The sequence below is a fragment of the Gallinula chloropus genome (assembly GCF_964237585.1).
Source record: "Gallinula chloropus genome assembly, chromosome: 26".
Lineage (NCBI taxonomy): Eukaryota > Metazoa > Chordata > Aves > Gruiformes > Rallidae > Gallinula > Gallinula chloropus.
Genome location: NC_140111.1, coordinates 2596720 through 2612402, shown reverse-complemented (window position 1 = coordinate 2612402; position 15683 = coordinate 2596720). Strand labels below are relative to the sequence as shown.

The following is a 15683-nucleotide window of genomic DNA, read 5'->3' as shown; positions in this document are numbered from 1 at the left end:
CAAAACGAGGCTGTGAAGGGGGCGGCGCTCGGGCGGGCGCACGGCGTTCCCGCCCCTCTCGCGAGAGCCGAGGCTCTCGCGAGAGGGGCGGGAACGCCGTGCGCCCGCCCGTTGCGATGGCGGCGGCCGCCGTGTGAGACCAGCGAGCGGCGGCCCGGCCGCGGCTTCTTCCCTCCTCCCCTTCCCCACCCCTCCCCCTTCCCCCTCCTTCTCCGTTCTCCCGGCTCGAAACGACGCCGGTTCTGCGTCCCGCCCGGCCCAGCCGGCGCTATGAAGGCGGCACCGGGCGGCGCCGAGGGTGAGTGCGGGTTGTGAGGGGAGAGGCGGCCCAGGGGGGTGTGGGGAACCCCGGGGTTTCTGAGGGAGCGCCGGTTCTGTGTTGGGTTGGGGCTGAAGGGGTTGTTTTTCCCTGGCTCTGAGGGGATTTCGAGGTTGGTGGTGCTGTGCTGGGCTTTCCCTGGCTGCGGGATGGGTCTGGGTCTATAGAGAGATGGGTCTGGGTCTATGGAGAGCTTCCTACTGCTGTGGGCCGGCTTGGGCCTGGGGGTTGGTCTCGATGAGCTCTGGAGGGCCCTTCCAACCCCTAAAATCCTGTGGATGTCACACAATCCCTGGGCTGGAAAAGCCCTTTGAGACTATCAAGTCCAACCGGACCCATCCTCTACTAACCCTGAGCATATCAACCCATCAGTGACTCAGCCCCTCCCTGGGCAGCCTGGGCCACAGCCCCACAACTCTGCCAGGGAAGAACTTGTCCCTCCCATCTGCTCTGCCCCTGCCCTGGGACAGCTTGAGCCCATTGCCCCTTGTCCCATCTCCTGTCCCCTGGCTGCAGAGACCATCGCCCACCTCTCTGCACCCTCCTGGCAGGGCAGGGGAGGTGGGGAGAAGGTCTCCCCTCAGCCTCCTCTTCTCCAGGCTCAACACCCCCAGCTCCCTCAGCTGCTCCTCAGAGGATTTGCCCTCCAGCCCCTTCCCCAGCCTGGTTGCTCTTCTCTGGACTCGCTACAGGACCTCAATGTCTTTCTTGTAGTGAGAATGTTCTCCAGAAGCTCTTAACTCTGCTTAGTTCTGGCTGTGCTCTCCCTGTCCCTGGGATCTTCTCAGTGAAATAATGACACTGTGCCTCAAATGCTGCATTCAGTTCGGTGCCCCTTGCTACAGGAGAGATGCCAGGCTCAACCTGAGCACCAGGAAGTGCTTTTCCACTCAGAAAAAGCACTTGGCACAGGGTGCTTGGAGAGGAGCTGGGGGCTCTGTCCATGGTGGGTTCAGGGTCTGCCTGGATGTGTTTGGGTTGGTGTTTGGTCCAGGAGAACCCTTCCAGCTTGGGGTTGAAATGTACTGAGAGGTCCATATACTGGAGAAGAGAAAGCTCCAGAGATCTCTTACAGCAGCCTTCAGTACCCAAAGGGGCCTACAAGACTTTTAGAAGGGACTTTTTAGGAGGGCAGGGAATGACAGGACAAGGGGGAATGGGTTTAAATTGGAAGGGGGTAGATTTAGGTTTGATATTAGGAGGAAATTCCTCCCTCTGAGGGTGGTGAGGCCCCAGCACAGGGTGCCCAGGGAGGTGGTGGCTGCCCCCTCCCTGGAGGTGTCCCAGGCCGGGCTGGATGAGGCCTGGACCAGCCTGGACTGTTGAGAGGTGTCCCTGCCCATGGCAGGGTGGGACTAGATGGACTCTGAGGTCTCTTCCAGCCCACACCAATCTGTGATTCTATAAAGCATCTGAAAACATCTGGTAAACACATTTATGTGGTGCTCTTGGATTTGGTAGGGGTGGCTGGAGGTCTGGAAGTTGTGTGTGTGTCCATAATGAAAACCCCTTGGATTTGTGCAGGTGGAGGTGTGCAGGGTTGAGTGCTGTGCTGGTTCAGATCTCACAGGCACCTGCTTGTCTTGGACCTGCAGTGACAGGGTTTGTTCTGGCAACGATGCCTGGTGGGGTTGTATGACAGATGCAAATGTAGAAAAAGCTGCTTTAAGGGGAAAAATAAAGGGCAAAATTCTGGTGCTCCTGAGAGCTGCTTCTCTTTGTGCACGTGTCTGGCTGGACAGTGTGAAAACCTGAATGATTTTGTCTTGTACCTTTTTTTCACTGAAGTGTCCAAGGTTCTTATTTTGCTTGTTCCCTGATCCTGTATATCCCTCCCCCCTTCCTTTTCCCTCATCAGGGGGATATTATGCACAGCACAACTTTGTAAAGCCTACAGAAGTGTAGAAACCCAGGTAGTAGATGGGAGTCTGTGGGATGAGAGAGGCCTTTTGTAAAGGCTGAGTAGGTTTGTAGGTTGGTAGAGCTCACTGACCCCCACAGTCATCTGCTGCTTTGTTATCCCAGAGCAGCACCAAGGAGACACCAGCCCAGGGGTATGGAGCTGGGGTGGGGGTATGTCTGAGCAGTGAATTCCTGGCAGTGACTGCACTCATGTGGTTGAGGTTTTCAGTGTTGGGAGGGTCTGTGAAGACTTTTACCTGAAGTGGAGAGCTGGAGGAGAGAACAGTGAAGAGGAATCCAGGAAACAAAGTGTAACCTCACTTCTTGAACACAATGTTTCACACACACACTGTTTCCTGTCCTGGGAAAGCCTCATCTCTCCACCATGCTGTGCTGTCTTCAGACAGTGCCCTGATATGTCCCTGTCTTCCACAACCTGGTGGGGCTGCGCTGTTCAGAGTCCATGCAGAATAGACCCAACAGCCCTGTAGGCATTTTTACAGCCCTTTAGGTTGTGATATCCTTAACATTTACTTAACCTCAAGGTCTAGGCCTTGGGGATAAATCAAAGGCAAAGAGAATTGTCAAAATGGTCTTTAACTTAAAGGTGGGAAGTATTTTCATTCTGCCTGCCAAGCTGTTTTATTTGTGGGGCCTCAAAGAATGTCTCTTTTCTCCTCCCTGAATCTTCCTCCTGTCTGACAGAAACGGAGAAGCTGAACAAGATGAGTACCCTCCTGGAAAGACTGCACACAAAGTACAACCAAAACAGACCTTGGACAGAAACCATGAAGTTAGTCCGTCAAGTCATGGTGAGAGCTGCTGGGATCTGAGCAGGAGGGTTTCTGGAGTTGGGTCAGGAATAATCTTTGCTGCTGGTTTGTTACCTCTCTCTAAAGTGCTTTGCATTTTGTTCAGGCCTTGGTTTCCTCCCTGGCCTGTGTCGTTGAGACGTGTCAGTTCTCACACCCTGCAGTGTGCAGGGGAGGTGGTGATGTCTGTACCCATTCTGTCTGTCAGGCCTTTGCCTTCCCTAATTGCAGCCTCCCCCTCTATTCCCTGATTGGCACAGGGCAGCCATCAGCTCAGCACCAGGAAAAGGTCAAACCTGTGGTTTCAGCCCAAACCCTCCTGCTGCTTTGGGGTGTTGTGTTTTGGGAAGCAATTTGTTCCCCATTTAGGGATGTTCAGAAGTTGGTGTTGGCTCAGGCAAGCGTGGGTTTGGAGTGTTGATCACTGGGTAGGGAGGGGGCTACAACAAAGGCTTCTGCTTATACTGTGGTGGTCCAAGTTTGCCTGCCCTGCTGCTTCTGTTCTCTGTGGGAATCAGAGAGGATGTAGTTTTGGGATGAAATCTACTCTGCTTTTAATGACCTAAATAAACCTCACTTGACCAATCAAAACTCCTGATACCTGTGGCTGAGCAATACCCACAAAGGATGATTTTCTTCTTCTTTCTGACTAAGGAAAAGCGAGTTGTGATGAACTCTGGGGGACACCAGCACCTGGTGAGCTGTTTGGAGACGTTGCAGAAGGCGCTGAAAGGTTGGTGCATCCTAAGTGACCGGCTCAGTTGGGATCTGCTATGGGAATACTCCACACCCTAAAGCAAGCCAGGCTGCTGCTGGCTGGTTTCACTGGTTCCCAGCATGCATGTGCTCCTGTTTATGTGAGTGTGTTTATCTCTGTGCCAGTCAGCATTGCCTGGGTCAGTTTTATCATAAAAACCTGTACCTGAATTCCTCTTGGGGAAGAACATCCATCCTTGCTTTGCTGAACGTGTGCTTCTCTCTGTGCACATTGTTCCTCCTCTAGTTTGAGTGCAGATAATGTTGATCGCTGCACATGCGAGGGTGTGAGCAGACACAGGAGGGAGGAACTGGTTGAGATTGGGTTCAGTGCTGATCTCTTATTCCTGGGGTTCACTAGGCCTTGTTTTTTTGCTCTCTCCATCTAGTATCTTCTCTGCCTGCCATGACGGATCGCTTGGAGTCCATTGCTAGACAGAATGGGTAGGTCTTCTCCTTTACTTCACAGCAGAGGCTCTTCCCCTGTCTCTGTACACACTGTAATCTCACTGCTGGTTGGGTTGGGTTTTGTGTGTGTCTCATAGCAATCTTTGTTTGGTTTGTTTTGTGTGTAAAGCCTTGGATCTCACCTCAGCACCAACGGCACTGAGTGTTACATCACCTCCGACATGTTCTATGTGGAAGTCCAGTTAGATCCTACAGGGCTGCTGTGTGATGTCAAGGTGGCTCACCATGGAGAAAACCCTGTGGTACGTATCCCTGGCCAAGCTGAGGGTAATAATTCCTCTCTGGGTTTGGAACTGCTGTTCTGGCTCCCTTCTGCTTGAGCTGAGGGCAGGAGTTACTCTGAACGTTCCACTAGACCCCACGTTACACCTTCGCTCCAACAGAAAGTAGAAGCTTCTGTGGAGCAGTCGGTTCTCCTGGGTGAATCTGGCTGACGTAGTGCATGTGTGTGAGGACTGTTTTACCAATGACCTCTCATTTTTTTTCCTCTGAGTGGTTTTATAACCAGCAAAATCACTTGAAGATATCCCTGTTTCTGAGAATTTAGTTTCTGAAGAAGGGACAGGGAAATTAATCTTACAGAACCTAGGTCAGTGAATGGAAAGCACTAAATCATGGAATCCTGGAAGAAAATAGCTTTCCTTGCCTCCTGCACATGTATGAGAGTTTGAACTGTGGATTTACATTGGCCTGGCCATTCCTCTGAGAGAGGAATTATTTCAAATTAGTCATTTAAGAGGGAAGAGTATTGCTTGGCTTTGTCCCCAGGGGGGTTAATGAGCAGAAGTAGCACCTAACAGTGTGTCGTTGTGAGCATTGTGTTGCTTCTCCCCAAAGGCTGATGGTCAGCAATGTTGCTGTCCTGATGTTTTGCAGTTGCTGCTCTGCACAAAGGCTGAAATTGCTGCATTGGCCATTGATATCCTTGTGTGTTCTTTCCTTTTCAGAGCTGCCCAGAATTGGTGCAACACCTGAGGTGAGCAACCAGAGCTGTTTGTAGTATTTTCTGACAGGCTCCTCTTCGCAGTATCGGTCTGATGCTTTTTTTTTAATGCCTGGAAACACAAAATGTTTCATAACTGTTCCTTCCCCATGAAGCCTTTCTACTTCTCCAGGGGATTTTCTGGCTGGGGTTCAGATACTTCTGGTTCTGATGGCTGTGCACAGTATCCTGGAAGCCACAGCACAGCCTTCATCAGAATCCTTAGTGCTGTCCTGTAGCTTTCATGTAGCAGAAGTTGCTTCTGAAGTGACTGAGTGTCAGGATTTACCTGACTGTTTAAAACAAACCCTTGTCTGTTGGGGATTTCAATGTGTATTAACTTCTCCCTCTTCCTTTCAGAGAGAAAAATTTTGATGAGTTTTCTAAGCATCTAAGGGGGCTTGTGAACCTGTACAAGCTGCCAGGAGACAAGTAAGTCTGGAATATGCTTGTTTACATCCACATACATAAAATCAAACACATCAAAGCTTTCAGTTCTGTGTTTAGCTTTTCAACTTGATGATAAGTTGTAATTTCTAGACACTCACCCTGATGGCAAGTCCTGGGGCTTGTCACCCAGCAGTTCCCTGAGCTGGATTTCACTGCACACTGCCTTTCTGTTTTTCTTAACGTCTTTTTTCTGTTGTTTGCTTGTTTTTCCCCAGCAAACTGAAAACTAAGATGTACTTGGCTCTGCAGTCCTTAGAGCTGGATCTCTCAAAGATGGCAGGGATGTATTGGTAAGGAGAACTCTGCCTTTGCTGCTGCTTTGGTTTTAGTTCATAACGCTGCATCATGCTCGCTGGTTCTGACTGTGCCAAGAGCCATATACCTGGGATGATGTCCCATCCATCCCATCATCATCAGTGCCTCTGTCTCATAGTGTTGCTAAGAAGTACAGTGCTGAGGCTGTAGAAGGCCTGTGATAGTAGGGGAATTTTATATACATGTATATGTGTGTGTATATATATGTAAAATATATTTTTATATTTATTATAAAATATATAATTTGCATATTAAACATTATTAAAATATATTTTACATATATAGATATGTAAAATACTATGAGCTTTCTGTGCAGTTCCTTTTTAACTGCAGAATTCAACTGGAAGAAAGTCTAAAAGCCCAAAACAAAAACCAGTTTGGAACTAGATGGATTAGTGGTGACACGTTTTACACTCAGAAATTGAGAAACATTTGACCATCTTTCACTGCTGCTGATTCAGTGGATAAACAATCCATGCTGTAGAGAGTAAAGTAGCTTCTGTTTTGCTTAGAACACTGTGAAGTTTAAGATCACAGCCCCTGTGTGACTGAGAAGTGTGTATATTGAGCTAAAATATTAGACTGCCATCAGCAGGTGAATTTTGGCTGCAAGTATGGCTCTGGCTTGTTACCCACCTGTGACTGCCTCTCTTGCAGGCAAGCCACCAATGCTAATCCCCTCGACAAGATTCTTCATGGCAGTGTTGGCTATCTCACCCCCAGGAGTGGAGGTACGTCTGATGAACTCTTCAAACAGAAAAGAATAAAACCTGCTTTGTTCAGGGTCCCCTTTATGGAGGATAGTTTCATGTTCACTGGTGGTGGTAATGGAAATTGTCAATGAAACTGAAAGAGGGACAAAGGTGGTTGAGTATTTGGAAGTCCTGCATGATTCAGAAAGCTGGCTTTTCTTTACAGAGGCCCTTCAAGCCCCCCCAGTGCCACCCCTGCCACAGGCAGGGACACCCCCCCACCAGCCCAGGGTGCTCCGAGCCCCATTCAACCCGGCCTTGAACCCTGCCAGGGATCCAGGGCAGCCCCAGCTTCTCTGAGCACCCTGTGCCAGGGCCTCATCCCTCCTCCCCAGGAAGGATTTCTGCCTCCCAGCTCCTCTCCATCTCCCCTCTTTCAGTTTAAAACCATTACCCCTTGTCCTATTGCTACAAGCCCTTGTAAAAGGTCCCTTGTAAAAGGACCAGCTCGTTCAAAGTGCCCCAGCAGCTCTGCACAGTGTGTGCTGCCTGATGGTGCCACTGCTGTGTGGCTGGAGGGATTAATAATGACCAGGCTGACCTGTGTTGTTGGGGTGCCTCTTCAAAAGCTTCTCTCCCACAGGTCTTCTGATGAACCTCAAGTATTACGTCTCGCCCTATGATTTGTTTGAAGATGGCACTGGAGCCCCTGTTATTTTGCATGAGAACAACGGTAGGTCAGCTTTAGAAGCTGGTGTGAACTGCTGCTGCTTGAAGGAGAGAAGAAAGCTCAATTGCAGCAGCAGAGCTCCCTGCTGCTGTCACCCCCTAGTACAGGAAAACCACAGGGTAACTTACAGAGGACCAGAGTTCGATGAGCCCCAGTAAAGATGCTGGTTCACTTGACCATCGTGAACCTCATGGCTGTTCTGCAGTTTGAACTGTGCTGCTACCAAGTGGGATGATCTGCAGACAGAGCCTCTTTGCTTAGGGTGAATTTCATCAACATGAGAGTTATTTTATTGTGGGAATACTTGTTACTGCTGTCTTAGCAGAAGATTGTTTTGTGAATGTCTGTGGACATCTGCAGCGCTAGGTAGTGTATCTAGCTTGGCTCTAGTCCATTTAGTGCTAAAGGTGAAGGCTGGATACTCTGCCCCATGGAGGAACTCAGCTATTTCCACCTAGAGATATTTAATTCCTAAAGCTTGCCTTGCTTTGGGGTGTCTTCAGCTTATGTTGCTGGGTTTTTCTCTTGCTTCCTCCTGCAGTTCCTCGGTCTTTGGGTATGAATGTGTCGGTGACAGTTGAGGGCACCATGACCATGTACAAACTTCCGATTGCCCCGCTGATTATGGGCTCTCACCCCGTGGACAGCAAAGGGTAAGCAAAGGCCTCTCCTGCCAGGGCTTTTCTCAGCAGCCTTGTTTAGATGTGAATTCAACATTCAGCCCTCTGCTGAAGTCAGAGTGGGGAGAGGACTGCATGAGGTCATAGTGTTATATAAAGTACTTAGGTGCTGTCTTTAAGCCAAGAAACACATATTTCAGGCATGTGACATGCTTTTGAAATGGGGGGGGTTAATTTTAAGCAGGTGTAACAATCTGCTGAAATAGTAAAGTGTATGTCTGGAGCTCACAACAGAAGGCAGAGTCATGCCCTGCACCTAACAAGATCCCGTGTTCACTCTCTATTCCAGAACTCCCTCCTTCTCATCCATCACCAGCGCCAACAGTGTGGATTTACCAGCCTGTTTCTTCCTGAAATTCCCACGTCCCATCCCGGTGTCCCGAGCTTTCATTCAGAAGCTCCAGGGCTGCACAGGTGGGTTGTTGATCTCAAGGTGGATCCTCCCAAGGGTTTTATAATAAACTTGCTCGAGGTTTTGTGTTATTCTCAGTAGAACCCAGATTAAGTTTCCTTTACTGGCTGCTAACGCCTCGTGCAGCCCGCTGTCTCTTACAGGCTCCCAGGTGCTATTGTTCTGTGCCATCCTGTTCCTGCAGGTATCCCACTGTTTGACACACCACCCACATTTGTGCCCCTGTATGAGCTGATCACACAGTTTGAATTATCCAAGGAGGCTGATCCTCTCCCTCTAAACCACAACATGCGCTTCTATGCAGTAAGTATGTTGTTACAGCCGGGGTGTTAGACTGGGGATGAGTGATTTGGGGGTCTTCATGGTGTCTTTTTAGGTGGTATGAAGGAAAGTGGTATGGTGTTCATTCACAGGCAAAAGCTGTGCTGTCCAACGTTAGAAGTCAGATACTGACCCAAACACAGTGATTAGGAAAATTAGGTAATGAAGAATCTGTGGCTGATGAAGTGCAGTTGCAGGAGTGACAGCAGAGGTGTGGGACTGAGCCTGTCCAGGTTCTGCCCCTTCTTCTTCTTCAGCCTGTTGTGTGCAACTGAGCCATTCACATCACTCTGGGAGAAATTCTAGTTCTTAAACGTGCTGATGACAGATCTCATGTTAATGTCAGAGAATTTCTCCTCTTCCTCAGAAGGTGGTGGGTGCCCCATCCCTGGGGGTGTTCAAGGCCAGGTTGGCTGGGGCCCTGGGCAACCTTGTGTAGCTCCAGGCCTGGAGGTTGGTGTCCCTGTCTGTGGCAGGGGGGTTGGAGCTCTGTGACCCTTGAGGTGCCATACCCTTCAAAACTGCCTTAGTGGGGGCAGTGAGTAGTGTTTGGCAGTACTGCTTCTGAGGAGCCAACATCATGTTTTGCTGGTTCAGATTAGAAGGAAAGTGTTGCTGTGTTCTGTCGTTTTCAGCCAGAAATAGGTGGCTTGGTGTCACTTGGACCTGGGGCTGCTCTTTCCTTCCTACATGTCTGTTATTGCCTTGTTACTGCCCAGCAGTGATTGGAGTAAAGCAGAAATTGTTTATCAGGCTCTTCCAGGACAGCAGCACTGTTACTTTCTGAACAAAGATGCTCCCCTCCCAGATGGAAGAAGCCTTCAAGGAACTCTGATCAGTAAAATCGCCTTCCAGCACCCAGGTCGGGTTCCTCTCATCCTCAATTTGATCAGACACCAAGTAGCATACAACACCCTGATCGGCAGCTGCGTCAAGAGGACAGTTTTAAAAGAAGGTGAGTACAGCATTGAGTGGAACATGATGTGTGGCTGGTAAGAAACCCTGGGTGGTTCTTCCCAGGTGTAGGAATAGGAAATGAAGCCTGTGCCTGCCTCCCTCTCTCCCTTTTAATTTCTATATGGGGGTCTTGAGCTGGTGCCTCTGGTTCATGTCCTGTGTTCTCTAATGTAAAAGCTCCCGTGTCTTCCAGATTCTCCTGGGATCCTGCAGTTTGAAGTGTGCCCTCTCTCTGACTCCTGTTTCAGTGTATCCTTTCAGCATCCCGTGAACGACTCCCTGGTGTGTGGTAAGTGGGCTCAGTGAAAGCGTGAGCGTGTTTAGGGGGAGGCAGGCAGGGATTTCCTCCACTCTAACCAGGGTTTTGATCTCTTCCAAACACCTTCTCTGTTCTAGTGGTAATGGATGTGCAAGACTCTACTCATGTGAACTGTAAGCTCTACAAAGGGCTGTCCGATGCTCTTATCTGTACAGATGATTTCATTGCCAAAGTTGTTCAAAGGTAAGCTGGACATTTCTGTGCTGCCACGTGGTCTGGGTCACACAGGTGAACTCTGTCTGTCTTGTCTGTCCCAGTGGTGTTGGAGCTGCTCTCTCTGTGGGTGAGTTTTGCTGATGGCCACTTGGAAGACCCAAAAGCTTGGAGCCTTCCTGGAAAATTCCACCCCAGCCGCGTGTCAGAGGTGCCCACCTGCCTGTGCCTTCTCCCTTAGCTAGTTGCCTTCTACATCTTGTAAAACATGGAAGAGCCCCCCTGCAGTTTGTCATTTATTGTGTCATTATTTGCCTTGTATCAGGGTTCCTCCTCCCCAGCCACGGTTCAGAACACAACAGAAGGTTAGCTGGGTGTAGTGCAGATGGTTTGAATGAGACTAGCTAGTTTTCCTTTCAGGACATTGTAGCCTTGCCATCTTTGAGTAGAACTTGGTGTTACCATTGATACTCTTTTTTACAGTGTTGCAGGAAATTAAGTTTGCTGAGCTTAGATAGATACAGAACCAGCAGGTGGAAGGAGGTGATCCTACCCCTCTGCTCTGCCCTGGTCAGGCCCCACCTGAAGTATTGTGTCCAGTTCTGGGCTCCCTGGTACAAAACAGACAGGGATCTCCTGGAGAGAGTCCAGAGGAGGCTACAGAGATGATTAAAGGCCTGGAGCATCTCCCCTGTGAGGAAAGGCTGAGGGAGCTGGGGCTGTTCAGTCTGGAGAAAAGACTAAGGGGGGACCTTATGAATGTTTATCAATATCTGAAATATGGGATGGAGGGGGACATGGGCAGCCCCTTTTCAGTGTCTGTGGGGACAGGACAAGGGGCAGTGGCTGCAAGTTGGAGCATAGGAAGTTCTGCACAAACATATGGAAGAACTTTTACACAGTGAGGGTGGCAGAGCCCTGGGACAGGCTGCCCAGGGGGTGTGGAGTCTCCTTCTCTGGAGAGATTCCAGGCCCGTCTGGACACCGACTTGTGTGACCTGTCCTAGGGAGCTGCTTTGGCAGGGGTTTGGACCTGATGGGCTCTGGAGGTTCCTTCCAACCCCTGTGATTCTATGAGAATCAGAGTAACAACCCTGATTGCCCCCTGTGCTTTAACTGCAAAGGGATGGATGGTTTGTCAGCTATTTAGTTACTCGAGTTAATTGATTGATTAAATCTCTCTTTGTGCAAAGCCTAAAGGCACAGTGGTCTCATGGCTGGATAAGTGTGATGGGATAGGTGTGAATACAGGCGGAAGAGTGGGGTGTTTACAGCGCCTGGACCTGTTGCCCTGTGGTCCTGAGACCCTTTCTGCTCACGTTGCATCTGGTGAAGTGGTTAAAACAGCTTCAGCCAACGTTGCCATAGGACAGCGAACTACAGGCTAAACCCTCTGCCTTGTCTCTTGCAGATGTATGTCCATCCCTGTCACCATGAGAGCAATCCGTAGAAAAGCAGAAACGATTCAAGCAGACACCCCAGCCTTGTCCCTCATTGCAGAGACAGTAGAAGACATGGTGAAGAAAAACCTTCCCCCAGCCAGCAGCCCAGGGTATGGCATGACCACAGGCAGCAACCCAATGAGTGGTACCACTACCCCAACCAACACTTTTCCTGGGGGGCCCATCACTACTTTGTTTAACATGAGCATAAGCATGAAAGAGAGGCATGACTCGGTGGGCCATGGGGAGGACTTCAGCAAAGTGTCTCAGAACCCTATTCTCACTAGTTTGTTGCAGATCACAGGGAATGTGGGGTCAACCATTGGCTCAAGTCCAACCCCTCCCCACCACACACCACCACCAGTATCCTCACCAGCAAGCAACACCAAGAACCACCCCATGCTCATGAACCTTCTTAAAGAGAATCCCCCTCAGGATTTCTCCACTCTGTATGGGAGCAGCCCTCTGGAAAGGCAGAACTCTTCCTCTGGCTCCCCCAGAATGGAAATGGGCCCTGGGGGGAATAAGCAAAAGAAAAAAAAGTCCCGCATGCCGGCCGACAAGCCCAAGCATCAGACTGAGGATGATTTCCAGAGGGAGCTCTTCTCAATGGATGTTGACTCCCAGAACCCCATTTTTGATGTCAACATGACCGCAGATACCCTGGACACCCCTCACATTACTCCAGCGCCCAGCCAATGCAGCACTCCTCCTACTACCTACCCTCAGCCTATACCTCACTCCCAGCCCAGTATTCAGAGAATGGTTCGACTTTCTAGCTCGGACAGCATTGGGGCCGACGTCACCGATATCCTGTCAGATATCGCGGAGGAGGCTTCCAAGCTACCCGCCACTAACGAGGACTGTCCACCCATGGGGACTCCAGTGAGAGACTCTTCTAGTTCAGGACATTCACAAAGTGCCCTCTTTGACCCCGATGTTTTTCAGACCAACAATAGTGAGAACCCCTACACAGACCCAGCAGACCTGATAGCAGACGCTGCTGTCAGCCCCAACAGCGATTCCTCCAACCATTTTTTCCCGGATGGGGTAGATTTCAATCCTGATTTGCTGAACAGTCAGAGTCAGAGCGGCTTTGGGGAGGAGTATTTTGATGAGAGTAGTCAGAGTGGAGACACAGATGATTTCAAGGGCTACGCGTCCCAGGCTCTAACTACTCTGGGGGTGCAGGTTTTGGGGGCCGATGGGGGGGAAAATAAGTTTAAGGGGAGCAGTCAGTCCGATACGGTAGATTTTAGTATTATTGCAGCTGCAAGCAAAGCACTGGGGTCCTCTGACATCATGGAGCATCACAGTGGAGGTCAGAGCCCTTTACTGAATACAGGGGATTTAGGAAAAGAGAAGCCTCAGAAACGGGTGAAGGAAGGCAATGGTTCTGGAAGTACCATGGCCGGTCCTGGGATCGATGGGAAGCCAGGGAAGCGCAGCCGGACGCCATCCAGTGATGGTAAAAGCAAGGAGAAACTCCCAAAGCGGAAGAAGCAGGAGACAGATGGGAAATCTCCCTCTCACAGCTCAGCCAACAGGCCTTTCACGCCACCAGCAAGCACAGGGGGGTCCAAGTCTCCCGGGAGTTCGGGCAGATCACAGACTCCTCCTGGTGTAGCTACTCCTCCTATTCCCAAAATCACCATTCAGATCCCAAAAGGGACAGTGACTGTTGGCAAACCGTCCTCACACGGCCAGTATACGAGTAGTGGTTCTGTCACCTCCTCCAGCAGCAAAAGCCATCATAGCCATTCTTCTTCCTCCTCCTCTTCTTCCTCCTCTTCAACCTCAGGCAAAATTAAAAGCAGCAAATCCGAAGGGTCTTCTGGCTCAAAGATGAGCAGCAGCCTCTACTCAAGCCAAGGCGGCTCGAGCTCGGGGCAGTCCAAGAGCTCGGCGCAGTCGGTGGGGAAGCCTGGATCCTCCCCCATCACCAAACACGGGCTGAGCAGCGGTTCTGGAAGCAGCAAGATGAAACCTCAAGGAAAGCCATCCTCACTTATGAACCCTTCCATGAGTAAACCAAACATCTCGCCGTCTCATTCTAGACCCTCGGGAGGTTCTGACAAGCTCGCTTCTCCTATGAAACCTGTCCCAGGTACACCACCATCATCTAAAGCAAAGTCACCTATCAGTTCGGGTTCTGGAGGTTCCCATATGTCTGGGACTGGCTCAAGTTCAAGTATGAAATCATCTTCAGGAATGGGATCCTCTGGGTCTATGTCACAGAAACCACCTCCTTCATCGAACTCTTCGACGGCATCGTCATCTTCCTTTTCATCTAGTGGGTCTTCCATGTCTTCGTCTCAAAACCAGCATGGAAGTTCCAAAGGCAAGTCTCCGAGCAGAAACAAGAAGCCATCCCTGACAGCAGTCATAGACAAGCTTAAACACGGGGTTGTCACTAGCGGGCCTGGTGGAGAAGACCCGATGGATGGGCAGATGGGGCCAAGTTCCAATTCCTCAAGCCATACGATGTCCTCCAAACACAATATGTCTGGAGGTGAGTTCCAGGGCAAGCGTGAGAAGAGTGACAAAGAGAAATCTAAAGTCTCTGTTTCCGGAGGATCTGTTGACTCTTCCAAGAAGACATCAGATTCCAAAAATGTTGGAAGCACTGGAGTGGCCAAAATTATCATCAGCAAACACGACGGTGGTTCCCCTAGCATTAAAGCCAAAGTAACTTTGCAGAAACCTGGGGAAGGAGGTGGGGATGGCCTAAGGCCTCAGATGGCTTCTTCCAAAAGCTACGGGTCCCCTCTGATCAGTGGCTCCACTCCAAAGCACGAACGCTGCTCTCCCAGCCACAGCAAGTCACCAGCCTACACTCCCCAAAACATAGACAGCGAGAGCGAGTCGGGCTCTTCCATAGCAGAGAAATCCTACCAGAACAGCCCCAGCTCTGACGATGGCATCAGGCCTTTGCCTGAGTATAGCTCAGAGAAACACAAGAAGCACAAAAAAGAGAAGAAAAAAGTGAAAGACAAAGACCGGGACAGAGATCGGGACCGGGATAAAGACAGAGACAAGAAGAAATCCCACAGCATGAAGCCTGAGAGCTGGTCCAAGTCCCCTATTTCAGCTGACCAGTCTCTCTCCATGACAAGCAGCGCCATCCTTTCGGCTGAGCGACCGTCCCGGGCGAGCCCGGAGTTCCTGATTGGGGAAGAAGATGATGATCTCATGGATGTTGCTCTAATTGGCAATTAATTCTCTTAGTGTCTTTAAAAGCTGAGCCGTACGCGGGACCTGCAGGTTCTAGAGGTCTGAAGGAAGGAACCACTCATTGCCAACCTGCTGACTTACGTGGGGTGTGTGTGAAGGGCAAAAGTATTTCCAAGGATCTCCAAAGTCTGAACAGAAATTGAGAGTGCCAGCAGCCCTTCCAGCAAGCCAGGTTCCTGACTGTGGCCTTCACCCCGCAGACACCTCCACCCATTCTTAAATTAGGAGTATTAATCACCCCATCGGAGTTAATGGGGATAAAGCTAAGCGTGGGTGTAGGTGTGGGAGCAGCCCCCAAACTGGTGCAAACAGAAACATGGGATATTCTGGGAGAGTCCGAGTTCCTCTGCCCCTCTTCCCATTCAGCACGAGTCGCTTTTGGGTTTAGGGATAATTTTTAGGGCATGCTTTAGGGTTGGGCTTGGTTCTTTTGAGAAGGGTGGTTGGAAAGAAGGAAAAATTGATACTTTTTTTTTTTTTTAAATTTCATTTTCGGGGCATTTCTCCATTCAATGCCTGATTCAGTGTGGTGCTGAGCAACTTCATCTTCCTCTGATACGAGCAGCTCTGCAGGATCGGGCACTGTGTCCTGCTGGATCTCAGCCTTTATTCCAGATCCCAGCGATGAAGGAGTGCACTCTGGCTTCCCTTTGGGTTTAGCTATTTATTTGGGTCCGTCTCTGAAGGCCTCGTGCTCCCTGTTTCCACACAACCTCCGTTGTGATTGCGCGGCGCAGAG

The 15683-nt window shown here is 50.1% G+C and overlaps 1 protein-coding gene across 1 annotated transcript; it reads left to right on the top strand.

Moving 5' to 3' along the window:
* Positions 1 to 270: 270 nt before the first annotated feature.
* Positions 271 to 14994, top strand: MED1 (mediator complex subunit 1; the record flags this gene model as incomplete). Its single annotated transcript, XM_084275671.1, has 17 exons — positions 271 to 298; positions 2927 to 3033; positions 3688 to 3766; positions 4179 to 4233; positions 4367 to 4499; positions 5205 to 5233; positions 5600 to 5671; positions 5905 to 5979; positions 6662 to 6735; positions 7340 to 7429; positions 7968 to 8079; positions 8396 to 8520; positions 8703 to 8821; positions 9593 to 9794; positions 9990 to 10085; positions 10193 to 10298; positions 11680 to 14994. The coding sequence occupies 17 exons, from the start codon at positions 271 to 273 to the stop codon at positions 14927 to 14929; spliced, it is 4752 nt and encodes a 1583-aa protein (XP_084131797.1). The 3' UTR covers positions 14930 to 14994.
* Positions 14995 to 15683: the final 689 nt, after the last annotated feature.